Source organism: Anopheles arabiensis, chromosome 2 (assembly GCF_016920715.1).
Source record: "Anopheles arabiensis isolate DONGOLA chromosome 2, AaraD3, whole genome shotgun sequence".
Lineage (NCBI taxonomy): Eukaryota > Metazoa > Arthropoda > Insecta > Diptera > Culicidae > Anopheles > Anopheles arabiensis.
The window spans coordinates 25,479,222-25,501,936 of NC_053517.1; the positions used below are offsets into that span (position 1 = coordinate 25,479,222).

Consider the following 22,715-nt stretch of genomic DNA (forward strand, 5'->3'; position numbering starts at 1 on the left):
CAATGCGTTCCATGCGTTTTGAAATGTTTCGTCGAAAGTTTTCACGCGGCATGAAATTTATTGCAGTTCTCAGAGCTCGGCCGTAAAGTGACAGCGCGCTGTAATGTTTTGGTTCTGGGTGGGGAGGTACTGGTTGTAATTTTGTTGTGTGCCGCCCAAACCTGTCCGTCTTCGGCCGTACACTTGTTTTGCGCCAGTCTGTGCACTGCGAAATATCGCCACCTCCTAGAGAGAAGTCCCCGCAATTGAGGACCCTTCCAGTACCAGTGGTTCCAAAGTCCAAAGTCGTGCACGATCGCATTTCGATACCGTGCGTGTGGTGCCTGGTGGGGATAGTGTTGAAGCAGTAGAAAGTGGATCGTGAGACTGATGCTCTCTAGTGCCACAGTGCCAGAGGTCATTGCACTACGCATGTAAACATCGCCTGTCGGTTGGTGCATTGGTTGAAGCAGCTGGTAACACCCACTTCCGGGAAATGAATCGGGAAAGCATCTACTACCTGCCGGAGGGTAGCACGGAAAGCACCTTCTGCTACGATGAGGACCGGCCCCGGTTGCCGCTGCCCAAGCTGGACCACACGCTCAAGCGCTACCTCGAGTCGTTGAAACCGTTCGGCACGGCCGAGGAGCTGGAGAATACGAAAAAAATCATCGAGACCTTCCGCAAGGGCGTCGGTGCGAAGCTGCAGACGATTCTGGAAGAGAAGGCGGCGAAGGAAAAAAATTGGGTAAGCATGTGTGCGTGTGAATTATCATCCACGGGAAGCGCTTCAGCATACCACACACCGTCCGCGGGGTTATTATCTCGCGCAAAAAAACGAAAGTCATATATTTCAGAATATTTAATCAGCCAACAAGATAAAGGCATGAGAACGAAGAAACGAGAAGCAAACACACACGCACCACTACCAACGGGAAGGTGTAAAGTTCACTATCGGTATCACACACCCTTCCGTCCCGTCCCGATCACTGTACCGTCGCCGACGGGTGGATCTGGTCGTCTGAGCAAACGATCGATCCAGTAGGCGGCTGCGTAGTTGCCTTGCTTTAGCAGCACGTTCCGGTAGCTATGGAGACGGTCACGTAGCGCGGGCGACACTCGGATTGGTCCACCCGGCCCACCCTGCATGTGGTGCAGAATTTCGTACCGCAGCTCGTTCGGAATGTTGCTCGGGACGCGTCTGGACGTGTCCGTTTCGCTGTAACCGCCGTACGTGAGCACACCGCCGCCACCGTCCCGTGCCATCGCAACGAACGTTTCTTTCAGCACTTGCTGCACTCGCGGCTGAACGTTTGGGTCGAACTGGGTCAAAAAGCGGACAATGTTTGCCTGCGACGGTAGTAAGCTTTCGAACGATTGCTTACATTCGTTAGGTAGGTCATCGAAGGGCTCGATAAAATCGACCGCCGAGATGCAATCGGCCAGTATTGTCCGCTCTGTTTCGAACGGATTGAGCTGCTCCGGCGTGCCAGCGATTCCGGACGACACGGCCAAAAGCACCAAGTATCGAATGCTGTGCACCATTTCGATTAACGAGTTCGTACTGAACGAGACAATTTTGATAGGGCAATATTGCTTGCTTGGTCCCGTCACCCTCTACAAGGCGCTCTCGGCGCTCGTGTCAGGTTCTGATAAGACATTAGATAACCATCAACACCTGTTCGGTACAGAGACGATGAAGAGACTTTTTCTGTGTCTACTGTTTGTTTGCGCTAATGACAACGGAAAAACCAACGCCGTGTCCCGAGTTCGGTAAACAAGCGCAAACCAACATGGGAACGATGGGAACGTCTTCGTTTGGTTTGTTTTGTTCCCCTTTCCCCATCTTCGATGATTCACTACCGGAAGTCATGTGTGCGGCTGATGCGCAAAGCAAAGATACAAACACCATCAGTGTTGTTGGACAAGCAGCGCGAAAGATTTATCTAATGGGGAATGTTTGCTTTTTAGTGCCAAGATATGGTTTCGGTGAGCTTTTTTCACTATAAAAAGATGCTGCCTGCGAACGGTACGGGCACATTGTGAAGTGTATACAACCCCGTGAAGCAGTTGCAAACAGTAGCCATGAAAGTCCTGATCGTCCTAGCACTGGTGGCCGTCGGTGTGTCGGCAATGCCCGCCCGCGGTGACGCACGGGAGAAGCTGCACGAGTATTTGGCCCTCGTGCCGGAAGACATTCGGGCGGAGCTGGAGACGGCGATCCGCAATCGCGAGAAACCGTCCGACGCGTTCTTCGCGAAGGTGCGCGAGCAGATGCTGACCCAGCTGGCGGAGAACCAGCGGTTCCGTGAGTTTGCCGAGCAGAAGTACGCCCAGTTCCTGGGCCTGCTGACGCCGGAGCTGCGCGAGGAGGTTGATGCGCTGATGCAGAACTGGATCCAGACGGGCAGTGTGCCGCATGCGGACGAGGAGCTGCGTGGCAAGATGCAGCAACATTTCCAGCAGCTGAAGCAGTCCCATTTCGAGCAGTTCCTGGTGCGACTTTCACCCGCCCTGCGCGAACAGGTGCAGGCTGCACTGAGCCAGGCCGGTCAGGGACGCCCACAGTACAACGCTGAGCTGCGCGAAGCCATCCGGGAGCACTTCCTGAAGCAGAAGCAACCGCAGCCACTGTAAGGAGGGAGAGAGAGATGAGCTTTTATCTGCCGATTGCAATTATGTACGCAAAAGTTATAAGCGAATGTTCAATGAATAATCTGAAACTTGTGAAAAAATATCTTTAATTTCAATGGCGTTTCTTTTGGTTTCATTTACTTTGTTTAAGGGGAGAAAAATCATATCAAACTCACTTCACTCATACTAACTCCACTCATACGGTTCCGCTCTCTGTCCACAGGTCGACAAATGGTGGGAAGACTACGCTTACTGTACGCTCCGGATGGCGTTAATTCCGTACTGCGTCATGGTGCAACCCCTGCTGCTCGACGCCGTCGGTCTCGCCGCGGTGCCGGAAAACTTTCTCAAAAGCCCGGCGACCTGCCTGCATCACAACATGGTGTTCTGGAAGTTGCTGCGTACGGAGCGGCTCCGACCCATCGCCAGCGCCGACAAGAAGAACGTATTTTCGGCCGATCTGTACCGCCGGCTGTACAACACCGCCCGCACGCCCGGCCTCGAGATGGACAAGGTGGAAAGCCACTTCCGCACGGAGCGCGAGGGACCGTGCGCGTCCCACATTATCGTCCTGTACGGGGGGCGAATTTTTAAAATTCCCGGCCTCAACGCTACCGGCGATCCGCTCAGCCCGCAGGACTTTCTGTTCATGCTGCAGCAGATCCAGGTGAAGGTGGAGAGCGAAACGACGACGGTCCCGCATGCTGGCGTGCCGGTGCTGACGAACGACGATCGTACGAGCTGGGCCCGCAATCGGCAGCATTTGATCGAGCTGTCGGCGCGCAACGCAACGATGGTGCGTGAAATCGAGGAAGCCGTCGCGCTGCTAATACTGGACACCTACTGTCCGCAGAACTTTTCCGAGCTGGCCCAGCTAGCGCTGACCGGTGACATACATTCGAAGTGGACGGACAAGAGCTGCGGTACGATCGCGTTCAAGAACGGGCAGATGGGTTGCTACGGCGAGCACTGCTGCTACGATGGGTCGATCTCGATGTCGATCAGCCTGTACGTGATGATGAGCATCGCGGAGGAAGGCGTACCGGATTGGGACGTGCCGACGGCGAACCTAATACGCCCCGAGGAGCTCGTGCTCGATTTGGACGATACGCTGCGGGAGGAAATCGTACGCATGGAGAGCGTCGCTGACGAGATGGTAAGCGTTTGTGTGTGTGTAAGGTGTGTAAAAGATCAATAAAAGTATCTGCTTTCCCTCTTTTTTAGCAAAACTGCGTCGTGGTATCGATGGACCAGTTCCAGGACTACGGCAAAGCGTTCATGAAGCAGCACAAAATCCACCCGGACGCGTACGTGCAGACCGCGCTGCTGCTGACGTACTACCGGCTGCACGGCACGTTCGCGCCCACGTACGAGACGGCCATGATGCGCCAGTACTACAAGGGCCGGACGGAAACGTGCCGCTCGTGCAGCATCGAGTCGGTCCGCTTCATAGAGGCGATGGAAAGCGCCACCGTGGCCGATGCGGACAAGGCGAAGGCGTTCAGGGCGGCCGCCCACCGGCAGATGGAGCTGATGAACGAGGCGCGCAAGGGCAACGGTATCGATCGGCACCTGTTTGGGCTGTGGTGTGCGGCGTACGACAACGGCATACCGATACCGGAGCTGTACGACGACCCACTGTACAGCCGGAGCGGCGGCGGCGGCAACTTTATCCTTTCCACCAGCACGCTCGGCTACACGATCAACTGCGGGTACGTGGCGCCGATGTGTGCGGACGGGTACGGGTGCTTCTACACCATGCTGGAGGACTGCATTTGGGCGATCTTTTCGGCGTACCGCGACAGCACGGTCACTAGCGGGCACAAGTTCCAGCAAACATTCCACCAGGTGATGGGCGATTTGCGAGCGCTGCTCGAGCGCACTGAGATGACGAACAAGCTTTAATGTAGGGATGGGATGGGGTAAGAAAGGAGGAGGACGTGGTGTGGGCCAATTTTGTGTTTTTTTTTTATGTTTTTTTATTCTGTTTATTAACCGTACAGACGTAGTCATGATCAAAGGTCAACGGGGTGTTGTGGTTATATCGGTATTTGTTGTATTTAAGCGTCACATTAAAGTGTAAATCGTACAATATTAATGCAGTTAATGTTTAAGTCTCCAAAAACTAATATCACAGCCATACGAAGGGGTTTTAAATGTTTTAAGTATGATTTTACAATAGAAAATTCGAAGTAAAAGCATTCCGAAGACTCTTCAAATCTTCATTTCTCAAGTGATTCAATCCATCCTGCACGTGATTTGCTGTTGTCGTGTAAGTAAATTACCTAAAAATAGATATTTTTTTGGTAATTACCCTCCCGCTTATCTAACTCTCAGGATCGCCTTGGTGACAGGATGTTGGTGAGAAAACGGTTATCATCACGCGCCTGCAGCTACTTTCTATCGAGCACGGTGATTCGATGCGATGATGCAACAATGGACATATTGAGGTGTACCGCAGCCACCGATTCACGTGATCGATGGCCAACAGGTGACTCACACACATTGGGGCTCCGGGCCCCCTCTAGTGCAGCGCGATAAGACATATTATGCTAACTGGCCGGACGCAAAATTGATTCATGCGATGGTTGGAGAAGAACCTTGATCTGTTCGCTCGGTTTGATATCTTCTCGACACGGCGGTGCTGCTGCGGCTGCTGCTCCGTTGCGATAAGACCCACTGGACGACGTATAAAAGACATCCTGCGGCAGAACGAGGGACAGTGTAGTGTGTTCGACGTAAACCTGTCAGACGCAACGCAAAGATGAAGGCACCGACCGTTCTGTTGCTGCTCGTCGCCAGCAGCTGCTGCATCGCATCGCCCGTTCCGCAGGCTCGGCTGCAACGCCGCACCGAAGTGGCGGACGAAACGCTCGAGCTCGTGTACGAATCGTTCGTGACCGTGTTCCGCACGGTGCAGGCAACCTATCCGCCCGCTCTGCTGCAGGAAATTGCGACCGAGCTGCTCGCGACCGGTGGCCGCTTCCAGTTCTCCGACGCGCTCGCCGCCCAGCTGGACGAGAAGAATGTCGAGGTGCGTGCGAACCTGAAGTATGCGCTGGAGGATTTGGCCATCACTGCCGCCGGGCTGGACGGTGCCGATGAGGTCGTCCTCAGCAAGGTGCACGACTATCTGGACTACGCCGTGGACGTGCTGGTCAGCGCGGTACCGATGGACGTGGTCGAGGCGCTGGTGGTGGAGGTGCTGGAAAAGGAAGGCTCGTTCGATTTCACCCCCGAGCTGGAGGCGATGCTGGGCGAGGCGCTGGCAGCCGCCAAGGAGGAGCTGCGCAAGGTGATCGACTACGAGTTCGAGCTGTTCGACGATCTGATCGCGCTGGACGACGAGACCCGTGCCCTGATCTACCGTGTGATCGACTATCTGGCCGACGAAACGTACCAGGCGATCCCGTGGAAGCTGCTGGAAGACATCGTGTACGAGGTGATCGAGAACGGGGGCGTGATCGCGCTGTCCGACGAGCTGAACGAGCGCGTCGAGGAGACGCTGGAATCGTTGCGGCAGAAGCTGCGCGAGGTGCTCGAGTCGCTCGAAACGCTGCTCACCCCGAAGAAGGTCGCCCGCGTCGTTCCGGACGAAACGATACAGCTTATCTACGAATCGATCGCGACCATGCTCAACAGCCTGCGCGCCAACTTCCCGGAAGATGTGTTCCAGGACGTGGTGCACACGGCGCTGGTTAACGACGGTGTGTTTGCGTTCTCGGAGGAGCTGTCCGAGCGGCTGGACGTGGCGCTCGAGACCGTGCGCGGCGCGATGCAGCAGGATCTGGTCGCACTGGCGCTGCAGAGCGTCGAGGATGCGGACGAGGAGGTGGTCGCCAAGCTGACCGATTACTTTGACCACGCGACGAAGGTAATGTTCGAGGTGTTCCCGGCCGACGTGCTGGAGGAGATCGTGAAGGAGGTGCTGGCCAACGGCGGTGTGTTTGAGTTTTCGGCCGACCTGCTCGCCATGATCGACGCCGACCTGGTGCGCATCAAGGCGGGTCTGCGCGACCTGTTCGAGTACGAGTTCGCGGTGTTCCCGGAGCTGCAGGAGCTGTCCGGCGTGGAGCTGGAGCTGGTCTACCAGGCGTCCGACTACGTGGTCGATGAGGTGTACAAGATCATGCCGTGGAGCCTGTTCGAGGAGATCGTGTACACGATCGTGAGCAACGACGGTTTGGTGGACCTTTCGGACGATCTGATGGAGCGCATCGACGCCACGGTCGAGGAGCTGTTTGTCCAGCTGAAAGACATCATGGACAAGGCGACCGAACTGTGGGAATAGACGTTCCATATCGCCCTGTCGCGTAGATCGTGCCGATTGGAACGATCGGTTCTTTTGGGGAATGCGATAAATAAACAAAACTCCACACACTTTGGACGAACGAAACGGATCGTTTATTGTTTGTTGACTAGCTTGGGGAACAACTTTCTCAGCGCTTCCTCGATATCGATGTCCTGTTTCGGCTGCGATTGGGGGGAGGGTGCCTTTGCGTCGGTGCTCGGTGCCATGGTGGACGGAGCGGCATCCGTTTCTTCGGCGGCGTGACTGAGCCTGCGGAACAGCTCCACGTCTCCGGTGGAGGACAGCAGCAGGGCAAGAATGTTCACGTAGTCCTGGTTGATTTCGTTCTGTATGTTTGCCGTCACGTTGACGTTCACGTTCACCAGATCTCCGATGGTGTTGCCGGAGATGGTAATAGGATCGCCCGAGACAAGCGCCAAGCAGATGGCGCTGCTTACCAGCAGGAGGGCACTAATTCTAGCTCGGATCATTTTGATGCAGTGCTGGAGTTGGACCCTTGCGTAGGCTCTTTTATATTTTACACATGGTTCAAGAAGTTGTGCAAGCTTGAAGATGAATGTGCACACCTTGGGCTGAATTGAATCTGCATCGCTCGTGAAGGTAAATGACAGCATTATCTTGACAACCGTTTATCTGTTCGTTGTACTTGGGTCTCTTCCGTCGAGCGGGACAAGACAATGTGCCTAACCTTGGCAGTATAGTTTCATCACACCTGTTATCACGATGGGGATTGATGGAAGAGAGCAAAGCAACAGAATAACAAACACAAAAAAGGTCGTTGTAGCATCTGGTACGGTAAGCGATTGTTTTTGCACATGTCATCAGAATGGTTATCATCAGTGGTCAAGAAACGTGATTGAAACCAATAGCCTATTCGATTATGCAACTAATTTCGATGGTCTATTTCGGTTCGTTTTAGGAGGAGGTTTCGCTGTAGAGATTGCAGAGTGATGTAACGTTTGAATCACTGTAATATCTTTATCACTGATAAGTAATGCATTTTATGTGAACCAACGAGGAAAAGTAATGACCCTGAACTGTTGACTACTCAACGCTTTTGTTTGTAGCATTGTATGAGATTTATTTGCGTACAAGTTTCATGTTTCCACATTTTGTAAAAAACAGATCATTTCTCATGGTGAAGCTGTCCAATGATTAGTGTAACAACATGTCCGTCTTTGGCTGAATTTGGCAGACCTTAAGGCTAGCTCTGCTGAGATGAAGACTAATGCTGGACTTATTAATAAAAACTTTGAACGGAGAGCATTTAAATCAGTAGGTAGTAGGGAAGATCCTTTAGTAAGTGTTCTGGTTTCAAAGGAATAGCAAGACTCCAGGCGTACACATTTTAGGCTTAACCGATAATGTCTTATGAAGCATCAATATTTGTATATTTTTATTTATTATCAATACAATAATTACTTGTTTCATTACAGTAAATACAGCAGACACAACAAGGGAGTTGTTGCAGTAGTTGCCACCAATTCTGCAATATCAATCCATGCCTGTCTCCAAACATAGGCATTTGTCTGTGAGCTAACCAATGTTGCTGCCTGCAGTTGAATTTACAATAGTTCTTCTTCTATAGCACAACAACAGCCGTCGGTAAAGGCTTTCCTTTAGCTACTAGCGGGCTTGCCTTTCAGTGACTTATTGATTTACCCAATGCCGGATAGTCAGTCCTGCGTATGGGGGGCTCGGTCCATTCGGGGCTTGAACCCATGACGGGCATGTTGTTAAGTCGTATAAGTTGACGACTACACCACAAGACCGGCCCCAACAATAGTTCATCTAGACTTACAGTTCATCTATACAACTACAGTGGAGGCTCGATTATGCAGGTACCTTTTATCCGGTTATCCGTTTATTCGTGCTGTAGAAAAATGACAGTTCAATACAAAGGTGACAATGCGTGCGGAAGATGATATTTGAAGAAATTAAAAGCGCTATAAGAGCACAATACCATCACACAAAATGCTATAATTCATGGCAATTTTAAAGTATTTTAATTGTAAAAACATCAACTGGCTATTTTAATCAAAACATATGATAAATTATTTAAAAAAAAAGTGATTCACTATATACTTTGACTCATTATCTGTGTTATTCGAGTATCCGGACGAGGTTGAGTCCTGATGAGCCCGGATAAACGGCGCTCCTGACTGTATTTGACGTAAAATAAAAGAAATTAAACAAAGTGCGTCATTTGATTTGACGTTTTGTGAACTTAAATGCGTTTATGCACAAATACATTACAGCATCTAATTAACCATGCAAACGTGTGGCAAATCATCATTTTACGTCTTTTGTTACGTCGTTTGCATTAACAGTTAATCAATTATCCCATTGCACAAATTCATTGTAAAGCAAAATAAAACTAAGATTCCCTAAGGATAAAGTGTTAGTATTAAATGATCTTAAAGTCCAAACATTGATCATTTTAAAGCAATTTTATTCGGAGGGAAAATTACTGTTGCAAACCAGCTATCACAAAGCTTCTCTAGCTACTTTTAAAAGTGTCCAATCCAACCCAAACCATTTGAAAGGCGGATTGGTATCAATATTTTGACTCTTTCCAACCGATCGCACACCAAAGTATGGCAGTAAAGTTGTTCTTGTTAACAATAATAATAATGCTCTAGAAGTTTAGTAGAAATTGAACTTCTACCCAAAACACACTCATTCCCATGTCGAAGCAATTGGCGATGGTACGGGCCAATAAAGTTCCAAAAACAATAAAATGGCAGCAATAGAAAAATAAATACACCAATTATTGCACCGAGGGAAAAAAACTTTTGCTGAAATTAAGCAAAAGCGATCGAATGGCTGTTCCAATTCGTTGCAAAAAGTTTGTCCTGCTAACAATTGCAAACAATGCCGCACCGGATACAGAGGGCGCACGCAAATTACCCAATGCCGTAGCATACCGTCCATTGTAACATTGGCATAGTCGTTCTAGCTAACATTTCCCATTTTTTACGGTGGACAAAAATTGCCCAAATGGTTCGATTACACGCGGCAAATGGGTAGATTTATAGCTAAGCTTTTGAGAGGAGTTGCTGTACTTAGTGGGAAGATAATTTTTGTTACTCATCTCGAAACGCTGGCTCCGATTACGCGCTTGCAGACCGGATCGAGCGGATTCGGAAAATCATTTGTGAAAAGCACGAATAAAAAAAATCCTGAACAAGTGGAAAACGAAACCGACTTTTACCGAATGCGATTTAAGCGACATCAATAATGTATGTATGCGCCAACCAACCGCGTTGCGTTTCGCCCTGAGATTGTGGTCGAACAAGCGGCTCCATACCATGTGGCGAATGGGGCGAAAAAGTTTCGGCAAGTAATTTGCAAATTAAAAAAAAACAAAAAATGGACCCACACAATGACTCTCAATATGAAAAAAAAAACAATCAAAAAAACAGCAAAAAAATATTATCACTTATAGAAAAAAGCATTTATTTGTCGGGAGGAATAATAAATGTGAGCGTGAGTACGAATTATCAAAGCGAACTTGGTGGGTGAGGAAGGGAGGTAGTGGTAGTGGAGGGGAGGGGAAAGGAGGCTGGATTGGGAAAAATCACGCACATCTCTCCCCCTCCCCCGTCCCATTGGTTGGGCGGAAGTGGTGAACATTGGTGGTAGAAAAATGACGGAAAAAACACACACACACACACCAGAGCGGAAACGTTATACGCGCGGGACAGCGTTGTGTGTTCCGGGTGTGTGTGTTTTTTTGTTTGGGACAAATCTGCACACACACACACACACACACACACACACACACACAAAGGGACGATCAAAAAGACGCAAATTAATTTCCTCCTACATAAACCATCATCATTTTCCATCGGACGGCCGTCCCACCAAACGCATTGGACAGAGCGCGCCGCGGCTCCCTCCCCCACATCGCCGGAAGGACGAAAGGATGAAAACCGCGTCCTCTTCCTCCGCATCGCACAAAAAAAAAACGGCACAGCAAAAATAATAACAACAGTTCAACTTTCTGGCCATTGTCACAGGGGACGCTTGGTAGGCGCACCGTTTTTCTTATTGTTTTTCGTTGTATGCAAATATTATTCCTGTGTGTGTGTGTTGTTGTTGTTGTTGTTGTTGTTGCTGTATCACTGTCATTGTAGTTTGCCAATTGTTCCCCTCCACCCCCCTCCCCTCCCCTCTCCTGCTCTTGCCCTCCGTTTCGGACGGACGGCCACGCGGGGCAATGAGTTGCCCCCATGTTGCCCGGATGTTGTGTGTGTGTGTGTGTGAGTGTGACATTTATTTTAATTTTCTTTTCATCGCAATGTAATTGTTTCGCGGATCGTGCGGCACCGCACTCCCCCCCCTCCCTCCCCTCACTTGATGAAATGAAAAATGTATCGGTAATTGTCGTACGCTTTTCCAACGGAAACGTATGGTTTAATTAAAAATACAAAAACAAACAAACCCCAAACAACGCAATGTTCATTATTTTTCATTACCATTATTCAATTAAATTTATGTGTTTACAAATAATTAAATCCTTCACCGAAAGCCGTTGTTCGGCCGTCTTGGTTGGGCCTTGTGCTGGCAAGTTTCAGTCCCTCTCACCCCCCCGCCACAGGGATCAGGGATTTATCGGTGACCGCCTGTCCGGTTCGCTGGCCGCGCCTTGCCGTACCAGCGTGTCAGCGCCCGGCGTACGTCCGCCATCCCGATACCGTAGTGACCGTACTCGTTCAGCGCACACACCACAATCTGCACCAGCTCGAGCGAAACGTTCGTCCGGACGGTGCTGTTCACACGCACGCTGATGCTGATAATGTCACCGATGATGCTGTCCCGGATGCTGATCGGTCCGGTCACCGCCTGTCCACCGTACCGACCGCCGACCAGCTGCTCGGCACTGTCCCCGAACAGGAGCAGCTGCGATAGTGGGTCTTCTTGCTCGGCTGGCGCCACCCGCCCGACGATGGCGACCAGTACGGCCAGCCCGACCAGCAGGGCCGCGCGCTGTTTCATTGTGTTTCAAAAACTTTCCCGCTCACTCCTCACCCGTGCGTCCGTTGCACCGTTGCACCTGTGATTGATTCACCTGCTCCGGCTGTACTGAAGTGGACGTGGCTGTCCGGGGAACCGTTTTGACAGCTAAAGAGGGGCAAAGAATCATTTTTGGGGGCCGGTTGATCCCACTGTCGGCAATCAAATCACGCCCCGAAGCGGCGATCCAGATTAGATAGCCGCGAAGTGTAGCGCCCTCCGAACGTGAATGTTCACCAATCAATCGGGCTGCAAAACGAATTGATTAGCTATCGCGAGGGCGGCATCACCGTTTGACTGCTTAAATTAGCACCCACCACGGGCTGTGGCGGCGCCATCTGTAGCCTCGCCAGTGCGCAGCAAGCTTCTCAAGATGAAGGATCGAAGTGCAGCAACCATCCTCATTGCCATCGTCGTCGCCGCCCTGCTGGTGGCAGCGAATGTACCGAGCGCGACCGGGTCCCCACTGCCCGGGTTGGGCGGCATGCCCGCGGACTTTGCCGGCCTGGGGCACGGGTTCGGCGCACAAATTAGCAACATCATCAAGGGCAACACGTACGACCAGTTCGAGCGAGTGATGCGAAAGCTTTCCAAGTCCGGCCGCAAGTCCAGCTCGGAGTCGGGGGACGTTTCTAGCGCCAAGAGCGACAGTTCGTTCGGCATCGGTGGGTCCCAGTTCGGGCAGCTGTTGGAGATGCTGCAGCAGCAAATGGCCCGCCAGCCGGGGCAGGACGCGGGCGAGCAGCCTGGTAATGCGGTCCCGTTTGCTGCCATTGATAATAGTGTCGATTAATAAAATGGTTAAAAGTTCAAAAAAGATTCGTGTTCGTCGTAACTCATTCGCTTTCTTTCTTCACCCGCTGTAACGATCACGCTATCACATCGGGCGGCCATTTCTTCACGGTGCTCATGGGACATCCATCTCGGGGCGTCAGGTTGTGCGGAAAACCGCACACCAAACGTTGTTTGACAAATGTGCAGCTGGAGATGTACGGTTGCAACTGCACCGAAGCTCTTTCCCCTTCCCGAAAAGTGTACTTGCTCTACTACCAAGCGATTTGAGTGATTTTGCGACGGTAAAACATTGTGGCACATGAAATATGAAACGCTGGACCGCAAAGCTATTCCGTTTCATTTGCAGTAATGCTGGAAACGATTGGTTTGCAAATATTACAAGATGGCCCATGGCTGTTTGTTTTCGGAGTGAGAAATGGTGAAGCATTACATCACTAACGTGGGCGCACCAGTGCCAGCAGTTCCTTTGCGATAGAAGGGGCTGTAATAAATGACGGTGACAGGGGTCTGCCGACGTTACCAATTTCAACCAAATTAGCGGAAGCGAATGGATTCGATAGCAAAGTAAAGCAATCGTTTGTACAATTAATAATGTTTTAATGTTTATTTGTTCGAGAGGAAGATGCTCAGAAGGATACTTGGCCCCGTATGTGTGGAAGGACAATGGAGGAGCCGATATAATGACGAGCTATACGAGATGTACGGCGACCTCACTGTCGTGCAGCGTATCAAGCTCGCCAGGCTCCGGTGGGCTGGCCATGTTGTACGCATGGAAACGGACGACCCAGCCCGTAAAGTCTTTTTAGGCCGTCCACAAGGACAGAGGAGGCCCAAATTGAGGTGGCAAGATGGCGTGGAGGCGTCCGCCATTGAGGCCGGGATAACGTACTGGCAGACGAAGGCGCGAGACCGTGAGCGGTTTCGGACACTCCTGAGGCAGGCCAAGACCGCAAAGCGGTTGTAGCGCCGGATAAGTAAGTAAGTAATGTTTATTTATTTTGTGTTTTGGTAATTCAGCTTAACGCTCTCGGCGTTTCATCAGTTTTCATTGGCAACGGTTTTGTTTATGGTTGACGATCGACGATGTGCTTCTGGACCAGCTGCTCCACATGCTGGCGCCACAGTTGCTCCTTTTGCTCCTTGGTAATGCCGGGCGCATTGTAACCGTCCGGTTTGGTCTTCACGAGCGACTGCACCAACTGCTGGTAGGGCATGGCATCAGGCAGTCCCGTTGTTGGCACAGTGCCGGTGGTAGTGATGGTAGTGGAACTTAATTCTTCGCTGAGTTCTTCGCTAGTTTCTTCGCTAGTTTCTTCACTGGTTTCTTCACTAGTTTCTTCGCTGGTTTCTTCGCTGGTTTCTTCGCTGGTCTCCTCACTGGTCTCCTCGCTAGTCTCCTCGCTAGTTTCTTCGCTAGTCTCCTCACTAGTCTCCTCACTAGTTTCTTCGCTGGTCTCCTCGCTAGTCTCCTCACTAGTCTCCTCGCTAGTCTCCTCACTGGTGCCCTCAGACGAAGAGGATGACGATTCGGAGGACGATCCCCGGCAAACGTTCACGTTCACATCGCGCAGCTCCAGCAGCAGCTCGGCAATCACATTCACCAGCTCCACGTTGATCTCGCTCTTGATATCGACGTCGGCATCCACGTTAACCTTCACGATGTCGCCGATGTTGTTGTTGCTCATCGATATCGGTCCCGCTGTGACCGCACCGAGCAGCGCCACCAAACCGAGCAATGGTAGGAAATGCTTCATATTTTTCTTTTTTGTTGTTGTTGTTGCTGTTCCTTTTAAGAAAAAACTTTGCCAAAAACTTCGACACAACTTAGGCAAGTGTAATGGTGCCAACCAGTTGCTGGCAAATGCTTTTATACAGGTGGGAGTCGATACCGTCGATACAAGGGACACGCTGAGTGGGTATGGATACTTACTAACCACGAAGCGATAAACACGGTAAAGATTTTGTTTTATTATTATTTTTTTCTGCTAAATCTAAGGTCAGATTTAACCCACAATCGAAACGGGCGGTACGATAAGAGACGTTGTTAATAGGGCTTACATTAAGCGGTAATCTTTTAACTGTATGAACAACATTGATTGAACTGATCGTGCTTGATAAGACGGTTTCGGCAGGTTTTTAATGGGAAGCGGTTATTGATTTATTTCGTTTCAGCGAACAACACGCAAGAGTTTTTTTATATATCCTCTTCTGCTTCTTTGCTGTAACCGATCTATGGCCTATGTATGTCGGCCTGTGCAGACTTGTTAGATTTATCAAGTACCTCCCTGCGTGGATAGACAAGACTATGCTATGGAGGGAAAGTTAGGATGGGAATCGATCCCGTCCGACATGGCAGCAATATATTGGAGCAAGCTTGGAGAATTTCTACGTTGCTATTTTCTTTAGAATTCATGTTCCTAACATAAGGTTTATGAAGGGTTATGATCTGATACACTAAATTAACATAGGAAACCATTTGGTCATGTAAATACGACGCATTAAAAATTGAGTCCAATTCTTCAAAATTTCCTTGAATCATGTGCACTGTGTATTTTGCAGAAGCAATGGGATGTGCTATTAGTTGATGGCCATCGTGTATTCTAGTTCTGGCGAGCTATTGGAGTAGTTGATGAGAGTTATTGGTGTACTTCCTGAAGTGTAGAGAGCACGATCTTCAACCAGCTGTGATCATTCAGGTCTTATGATCTCGAAAATGAAGGAACTTTTTATGCCACGAATGTCAAAAACCAGTTTTCTTGGAGTACTGCTTAGACACAACAGAATAGAATTATGAGTTTTAGATAGCTATGTGCATATACCCTAATTTTGGATTACAATATCTGCAACAGAATCTTTTCACTTGTGACACTGTTCATCCCTCCTATGTAAAAGAATGTAGAAGGAGCGTCTTATGGCGTTTGATCCGAGATGTAGCTGACTGTTTGAGCACTGGATCCGCTTTCTATGGGATACTCAATGCCACGTACACTTTGATTTTTTGGGATTGAAATGATACTCACCCTCATCCAATCCTGACATCCGCTATTACAAGTGATTGTGTTGTACCTTTTAAATCATTGTCCTGCACGTGCAAATCCGAAATGACTCACTTTCTAAATAAAACCAACAAAACGAATGGAATAAAAAACAATGCTTTAATTCCTCGATCACCCCAACCGCTCCCCCCCACCCACTCAAGCAATCGCCTCATTTACATTGGTTGCATGTTGTAGTATGTCCAGCTCAGCTCCCAGTCCAAACCGAGTTGTTGCATTACGGATCACCTTTCAGCCACATCAAGATTAAAGATGTTTGATGGAAACAAAATAGCTTAGCATGAAAGCTTATGTTGTGTTTTGTTTTTATAGACCGACCCCCCTCCCCCCCACCCTCACCGGATGATCGATTGTAGTGCCATGGGGCGAGATGTGGGCACTGTATGTGTGGGGTATAATTTATGAAACCGTCAACCCGTTGCTCGTCGCACATCGCCGCCCGTCCGCCCGCTCGCCAGTGGTTTCGTAGTGTGACAGTGGGAAAATAAATTAATTTTTAAGGAATATGAATGTGCGGCGTAAGCGAGAAACGCCCTTATTCGGTGTTGCAATTTAGTGGGGCTGAGGTGGCAGGAAAGTCAACCAACAGCACCGTAAGGCAGGTGTAGTTTTGCATGTATTTATTGCGCTGCTACAATATTCTGACATGCGACACATGGCTATACCCCCAGAAGAAATAACAGAACAAAAAGCGGACTGTGTGCAGCTTTTTGTGAGTGAAATCTTTCGAGAAAGGTATTTAAAACGGTCGTTCTTTTTCGTGCTACACATGGTCCTGCTTAGGGCACGGTATCATGTTCTCCTTTCTTCGTATTGGCTTTCAGTAGCCACGTGCTAAGGCCGGGCTTGTCCACGCTTGAAGGATATCGAGGACGGTCTACCCTACGGGATCAGGATTCTTTTACCGAGGAAAATGGAATCGAGAATGGGAGTTGCAGAGCGCAACAACACGACAGTCGAGGGAGCGGATGGGGAAATGTACGGCCCGCGGGCAAGGGCAGCATGTGTCACATCCAAACATATATCAACTCGGTGGAACTCAATTGAAACCAACTGTGCCAGTCAGTTGGTGCAGCGAAACCAAACCTCGTGGCTGTTCCTTGCACATAGGAGCATGGTGGAAACTCCCACCCCACCGAACAAACAAAAAAAAACCCATATGGGTGGCGAAAAAAGTATCCCAGCAAATGATAAACTACGGCCACGGGGTGGGACAGGGGGGAATGGGGCACATGAATCACCCCTAATGCCCCCGGTGCGGTGTGGAGAGTAATGGTAATCGTGAAAGCGTTTGGACATTTATACAGTTTTTATTCCGCCGACGGACTCGTGGGCCTCGTGTTGGCATACGGTCGCGTCCGGGGTGGTCGTCACACCGTCACAGCTTTGCAGCGATTATGTACGGTTTACGGACGGAATCACATCAACGTCAAATGCCAAGACATTTAAGAGGCAGCGAAACGGGCGCACCACGACAGTTATGATACGCGAAAAGTATAAAAAAATATACTTGCGATGGAAACTGGCGGTGCCATACCAGATTGGCTAGCTATGGACTGAATACGGCTGCTAGTATGGTTTGGTCAGCAGCAAAGAAAGGTTTGACATAATCACGCACCTATCGCTCAGGAAGCTTGATGGTGGGCAACTAAGAATAATAGTATCTAAAAGTAAAAATCTTATGAGGAAGTCAGAACATGGCTGTATGATTTTGTAACTCAAGACATGTGAGGACCGACATTTCGGCACATTTGAGCGGACAAGGTTGTCAAAGTGCTTTGGGTTAAATGAAGTGAAATGATTTTCTTCCCAGAGAACACCTCAACAACAATTGGAGTGCTTTCCTCTTCTTCTTCTTTTTCTTCTTTGGCTTTCAGTGACTAATTGATTCCCCCACCATAGCAGGATAGTCAGTCCTACGTATGGCGGCGCGGTCTATTTGGGGATTGAACCCATGACGGGCATGTTGTTAGGTCGTACGAGTTGACGACTGTACTACGAGACGGGATTGGAGTGCTTTGCTGGGAGGCAAATGAAACCTAGCGGTCCTTTGTCGGTGTAAAAATAAATAAACAACATGTCTTTTTTTCCAAAAAACTCAGACCAGTGCTCCTCTTTGCATACGATGTTTTAATTCGTGGAAGCATTTGGTCGATTGGCTGCTGTTACTATTAATGCATTCTGGATAAAAATGTCCCTCCTAGTCTGTTGCTCAACTTCCATGCTCGGCCTTTCTCTGGAATTACCTTGCCACAATTTTCTTGAGCATTTCGTACTAAACTGGACAACAACATAAGGTGATCGTAATACAGGTTTACATTTGAGGTCTATTATTCCTTCTTGAAATAGAAATGAAAGGTTGTTCCCAAGGTACACTTGTGATGCTGATCGTGGAGTCTTCGTGTAGCTCGGGTGTTTGCGAAAGTAAAGTTTTACGATTTTTAAGTATAGTTAGATGTAAGTTGATAGGTTAAATTACAATTGGTTCAATAAATAATGCTTTACAATAAATAAGCAATATGTTTGTTTTCTTTTATTTAAGTTAAATAAAACTCAGTGCAAAATTGTTGTGTTTGAAAATTGATCTGTTACTATTGATCGTATCGGAACAATTTGTTCCATAAACTGTCGAGCTGTCGAGTCAGAGCAATTAAACAACGATTTATGAACAATTGAACTTCCCAAACACAATAAATATTAACATTAATCACAAGTTTTTTTTTGTACACTACTACATTGTAGTAACGAAGTAATGTTAATGAAACTGATTTGATGAAGCTTGTTTCTATTCCTCAGTGCAGAAGACTGTAATAATATTGAACTTCAGCATCATTCAATAGACAGAAATGTTAAAATTTGATTGGAGGAATTATTGAATGTAGCATTAGTATTATCGACTGCATTTAACCCAGTTCTGGAAAGGTGTACTTGAAACAGAGGCTTATGTTTCACTAATCTAGATATGCGATATTTTGAAAGTTATGAACTGTTTTTTTATGATATCTTAACAATAACCATTATAGCATCGTAGCTGAATTATGTGCTGGCGCAGTGGAAAAAAATACCAAAAATTTAAAAACAAAATCAAAACGTAACGAATTAGATTAAACCAATTGCAACTCAAAGTAGTTATGAAAAAACTAAAAATTAATTTTTTTGTGTAGTAGTCATTTACAGCGTTAGTAAAAACACGAGTTCCCTTATGAAATCCTAACGATCCCGAGATAATGTTGTCACATTAAACAAAACAAATAGTGGTTTCGACCGCTGGGGAAGCATCATTCAACCTTGAAATATTTTGCAAACGATCAGAAAACATTTTGTACTACCGTATATAACGTGATCACTTCTAAATTACTGTATATACCACAACAACTCTTGGCACTGTCACCGATATAACTATTTACTCCTTTTACTCTAGTTATTGTTCGGCATAATTCAACGAATAAAAAAGCGGACATCTGTTTGTTTCTCTAAGAGCCGTTGTCTAGCACTTGGGTATGCAATTGAGCCACTAAAATCCCTTTAACCCTTTGGCAATGCATATTAAATAATAAAATAATTAAACCAATGGACATTTGAAATCCGTTGGATGGCATTAAGCCAAACATCGTGCCATCAGCAGATTTTTGCGTATTTTTTGCGCATATTATTACAAACTATTAAACGTTGATAAAGCTCAATAGTTTCTGAACCATATCATCATTCTGAAGGGTAATTGATTTTAAACTCCTAGGGTTATAATGACGAAAAAAAGAATGGCTGCCTTTTTCTATAACTTTTGAACGAACCAAAACGGGAAAGTACGACTCGGAACAGATCAAGGAAGATATTATTGGATTGCTGTAGGCTTGCCATAAAGCTATTTGGGTAAACCTTCACCATTAGTTCGTTCATTTCTATCATTGTGGTGTGCGACTGAACTTTTACACCGTTGTATCACAACCCCGTTGTAAGCACAAACAAAAATGCAACGGTTAATGCACACAAGCAATCCATACAGATCGTAATCCTAGCGCGTTTATCGTCAACCATTAGCTAGTTAATGAAGTCGTAAATTGTTTCATCAAAGTGAAAAGCTTACAATGCCAACCTCAATAATCGCAAAAAAACAACAACCTTAACCTCACGCCAAACGACTCAACAAACAGCTCCAAAGCTACGACATTCACAAGAAACGCTCGATACACCATGCCTTCGATACAATTTGTCTACCAAATGGGACTTTATTATCGTGATATTGTGTAGTTTACTTTTGCATTAAACGGGTTAAAAGCACGTCCTGCCCGGGCGAATGGACCGTCCTTACCGTCGCACACCTTGCCAAGACGACCCAAACGCTTCGCTACGTACTGTGCAGTGTGCGCGGAAGAAAGTGTCCCTTCGCTCCTTGCGCGGACCAACGCCCGCCGGAATGTGGCGGAAAATCTTTAACCCCCCCTCCCCCGATTGCACCAAAGATGGAGCCAATGTTCGCGCCATAAAGTACGGCGTGCAGATAACGAATGTAGTGCCAGTACACCAGTGCCAGAGTGCACAAAAGAACTGGAACGCGGATAATGTATGCAAACCCCGTACCCGGCCGTTGTCCGGTTTCGTGTTCGGTTCGTGTTCGATTTGGCCATAGAACGAACAGGCGCGCATATTACGGTACAAGGGCTTGGCTGGGGAAGCTGCTTCGGCAGCGGGTATGCAAAAGCGTTTCCTTTCCTTTTTTCACGATCCGGTGAACATCTTGGTGCCATTTCCTTCGCTTGTTTTCCTTTTGGACTCGTTTGCCGTTTTTTTTCTTCCCTTTGTTCCGTTGCTGTTTCATCATGGAGAGGGGGATAAAGTTTGCCGGTACACACACATACCCTGAAGGATCGAAACTTCAGAATGTTTTATTGTAATTGTGTTCCGGTTTGCACCGGTCGTTTTGTACCCCGGCTATTGGGCAACGGAATTGGCCGACGGAAGCGGTAAAGTGGAGCGGGGATAAAGGGGTTCGATTGGGCGTCCGGCAGAACAATTGTGTTTGCATTTCGGTTTGGTTGCTGTCAGCGACGGTCCGATGCCGATTTTTCGATACCAGCTTTGCTCCACATGCCGCCCCTATTCTCGGAGCTCAGAATCGTATTTTACTGTTTGTTGGGGCGATAAAGAGATGGAGAGAGAGGGAGAGAGAGTGAGTGAGTGTGAATGAAACGTATGCAAATACGGTTGCACCCGGCCAAAGCTGTCCAATCGTTTCCGATTTCGAAAACCCCCGTTCAGCGTGCCCGGGGACACAACACCGTCCCAACGTCGGCGGTAGATCCTTGGCAAAGCCGGACACGAGGTCACTCCAATGAGCCCACTGGTTCCCGTCCGGCTTGCGGTCGGTGGCTTCATGTTTGCCGCCCGTACCAGTGCCAAATGTCGAGTGCCGGGCACTTCCGGTACAGCCGGGCAGGGCACAAGGCTTTCGTCGGGTTCGCAGCGATCGTAGGTAAACAACTGCGAGTGAGCGGTGCGGGAATGGTGGGTAAGGGGCGTTGGGCTTGCAACCGGATTACCGATTGACCGATGGGATGCTGTACCGATGTTTACCGAACAAATTTGCAATTATCGCCATCTGGTTCATGATCGTACTGACCGGGTGGCCGGATCGCATTGGCTTGGCGTGTGTCGGTTGCCGTGGCTGCAACCAGCGGCAGGTGTTTAGCTGGACCCGTTGCAGATTGTACCATTGATGTGCTGACAAGTGATAAACAATGTGTCCTCGTATTGTTTGTATCGCAATAGTGACGATGACGACCGGCATGCAGTGGGGAACAACGGCCAAGCATCATGTCGGGTATGATGGGGCACTTAGTCACCCTATTGGCTGGGCAACCGATTGAACTTTTGTCTTTGATCCGGTGTTTGGCTTTGAATTTTTACATACAGTTTCTCGTTCCTCGGTGCACAGTTTGCACCCGGACCGGACGGATCGTGGATTTAGTCGCTGCATCAGAATTCTAAGAATATGATTGTCAACCTGCCTTGCAGGCGGAGGAGTCAAACGCGAACGCAAGCTTATGTTACACTCGCTGTCCAGATGCTGCGGTGTCGGGACGGCCAGCGCACACAAAAACCCATCCATTCAGTTTCATTACAATTTCTGTGTCAGTGCACATATTTTTAATTTTATGCCCGGATGAGATTCTGCATCGTACCTGTCCAGCTGGCAATGGGTTGCAATTGGTTTCTGGAGATTTTTTGCTGCCATCTTTTACAACGAAATGGCTAGTAGAAAGCGGACTGGTGAGGAGTGTGCGGCACAGTCGTACCACAATGAACCTTATGGCAGTGCATTTAGCTGTAATGCGGGGATGGAAAGCTTCCCGGCAATCCTTTTCGCATTGCAAGCGGCTACGGTGGATGGCGTAGTTGATGACGACTCGAGGTTACAACTAACTGCTTTGATGTTTTCATTATCATTGTGCAGCTGCCGGGATGGGTCTATCTCTCTCACACACATTCTCTTTCTTCATCATGACAGCTTGCTGGACTTTTGTCTGCTTCCTTTTTTCCCGTTCCACTAAGTTTTGTGAAAACCTCGACCCGCTTCAAACTGATACTCGATAAAACCTTGGGAAAAGGATAACTGTCACCAATCAAATGTATGTTCCAATGGGTGTTAATGCGTGCATGAGAGTCGCTTCTTTCAGTATATGGGTTTGCTTTAATTAAATTGAACCGTGTACTAACAAGAAAGGAATACTATATGGAAAAGTAACTTCCATTAAGAATTAAATATAACTGAAACAATACAATTATTTACAATTATATTGTTTATCGTAGTATAAAATTCAATTCAATATTGAAGATTTTTTCACTAGTAGGGTGAACGTACCTGATCGGGCTAATAATGGATTGTTCGGTCACTATGTAACGACTATGTAATGGCTCCTTTT

At 48.2% G+C, this 22,715-nt stretch overlaps 3 protein-coding genes across 3 annotated transcripts; 1 reads left to right on the top strand and 2 right to left on the bottom strand.

Annotated features, from left to right (window-relative positions):
- Window positions 1-16: 16 nt before the first annotated feature.
- On the bottom strand, window positions 17-1,678 carry LOC120902067. The gene is made up of 2 exons (XM_040310552.1): window positions 779-1,678; window positions 17-694 (listed from the first exon to the last, which is right to left on the bottom strand). The coding sequence occupies exon 1, from the start codon at window positions 1,522-1,524 to the stop codon at window positions 940-942; it is 585 nt and encodes a 194-aa protein (XP_040166486.1). The 5' UTR covers window positions 1,525-1,678; the 3' UTR covers window positions 17-694; window positions 779-939.
- Window positions 451-4,711, top strand: LOC120902041 (peroxisomal carnitine O-octanoyltransferase). The gene is made up of 3 exons (XM_040310517.1): window positions 451-727; window positions 2,837-3,769; window positions 3,838-4,711. Exons 1-3 carry the CDS (start codon window positions 476-478, stop codon window positions 4,516-4,518), a joined length of 1,866 nt encoding a protein of 621 aa, XP_040166451.1. The 5' UTR covers window positions 451-475; the 3' UTR covers window positions 4,519-4,711.
- Window positions 4,712-13,803: 9,092 nt separating this feature from the next.
- Window positions 13,804-14,493, bottom strand: LOC120897628 (cell wall protein IFF6-like). Its single transcript, XM_040302640.1, has one exon. It carries the CDS (start codon window positions 14,491-14,493, stop codon window positions 13,804-13,806), a length of 690 nt encoding a protein of 229 aa, XP_040158574.1.
- Between the last annotated feature and the right edge of the window lie 8,222 nt (window positions 14,494-22,715).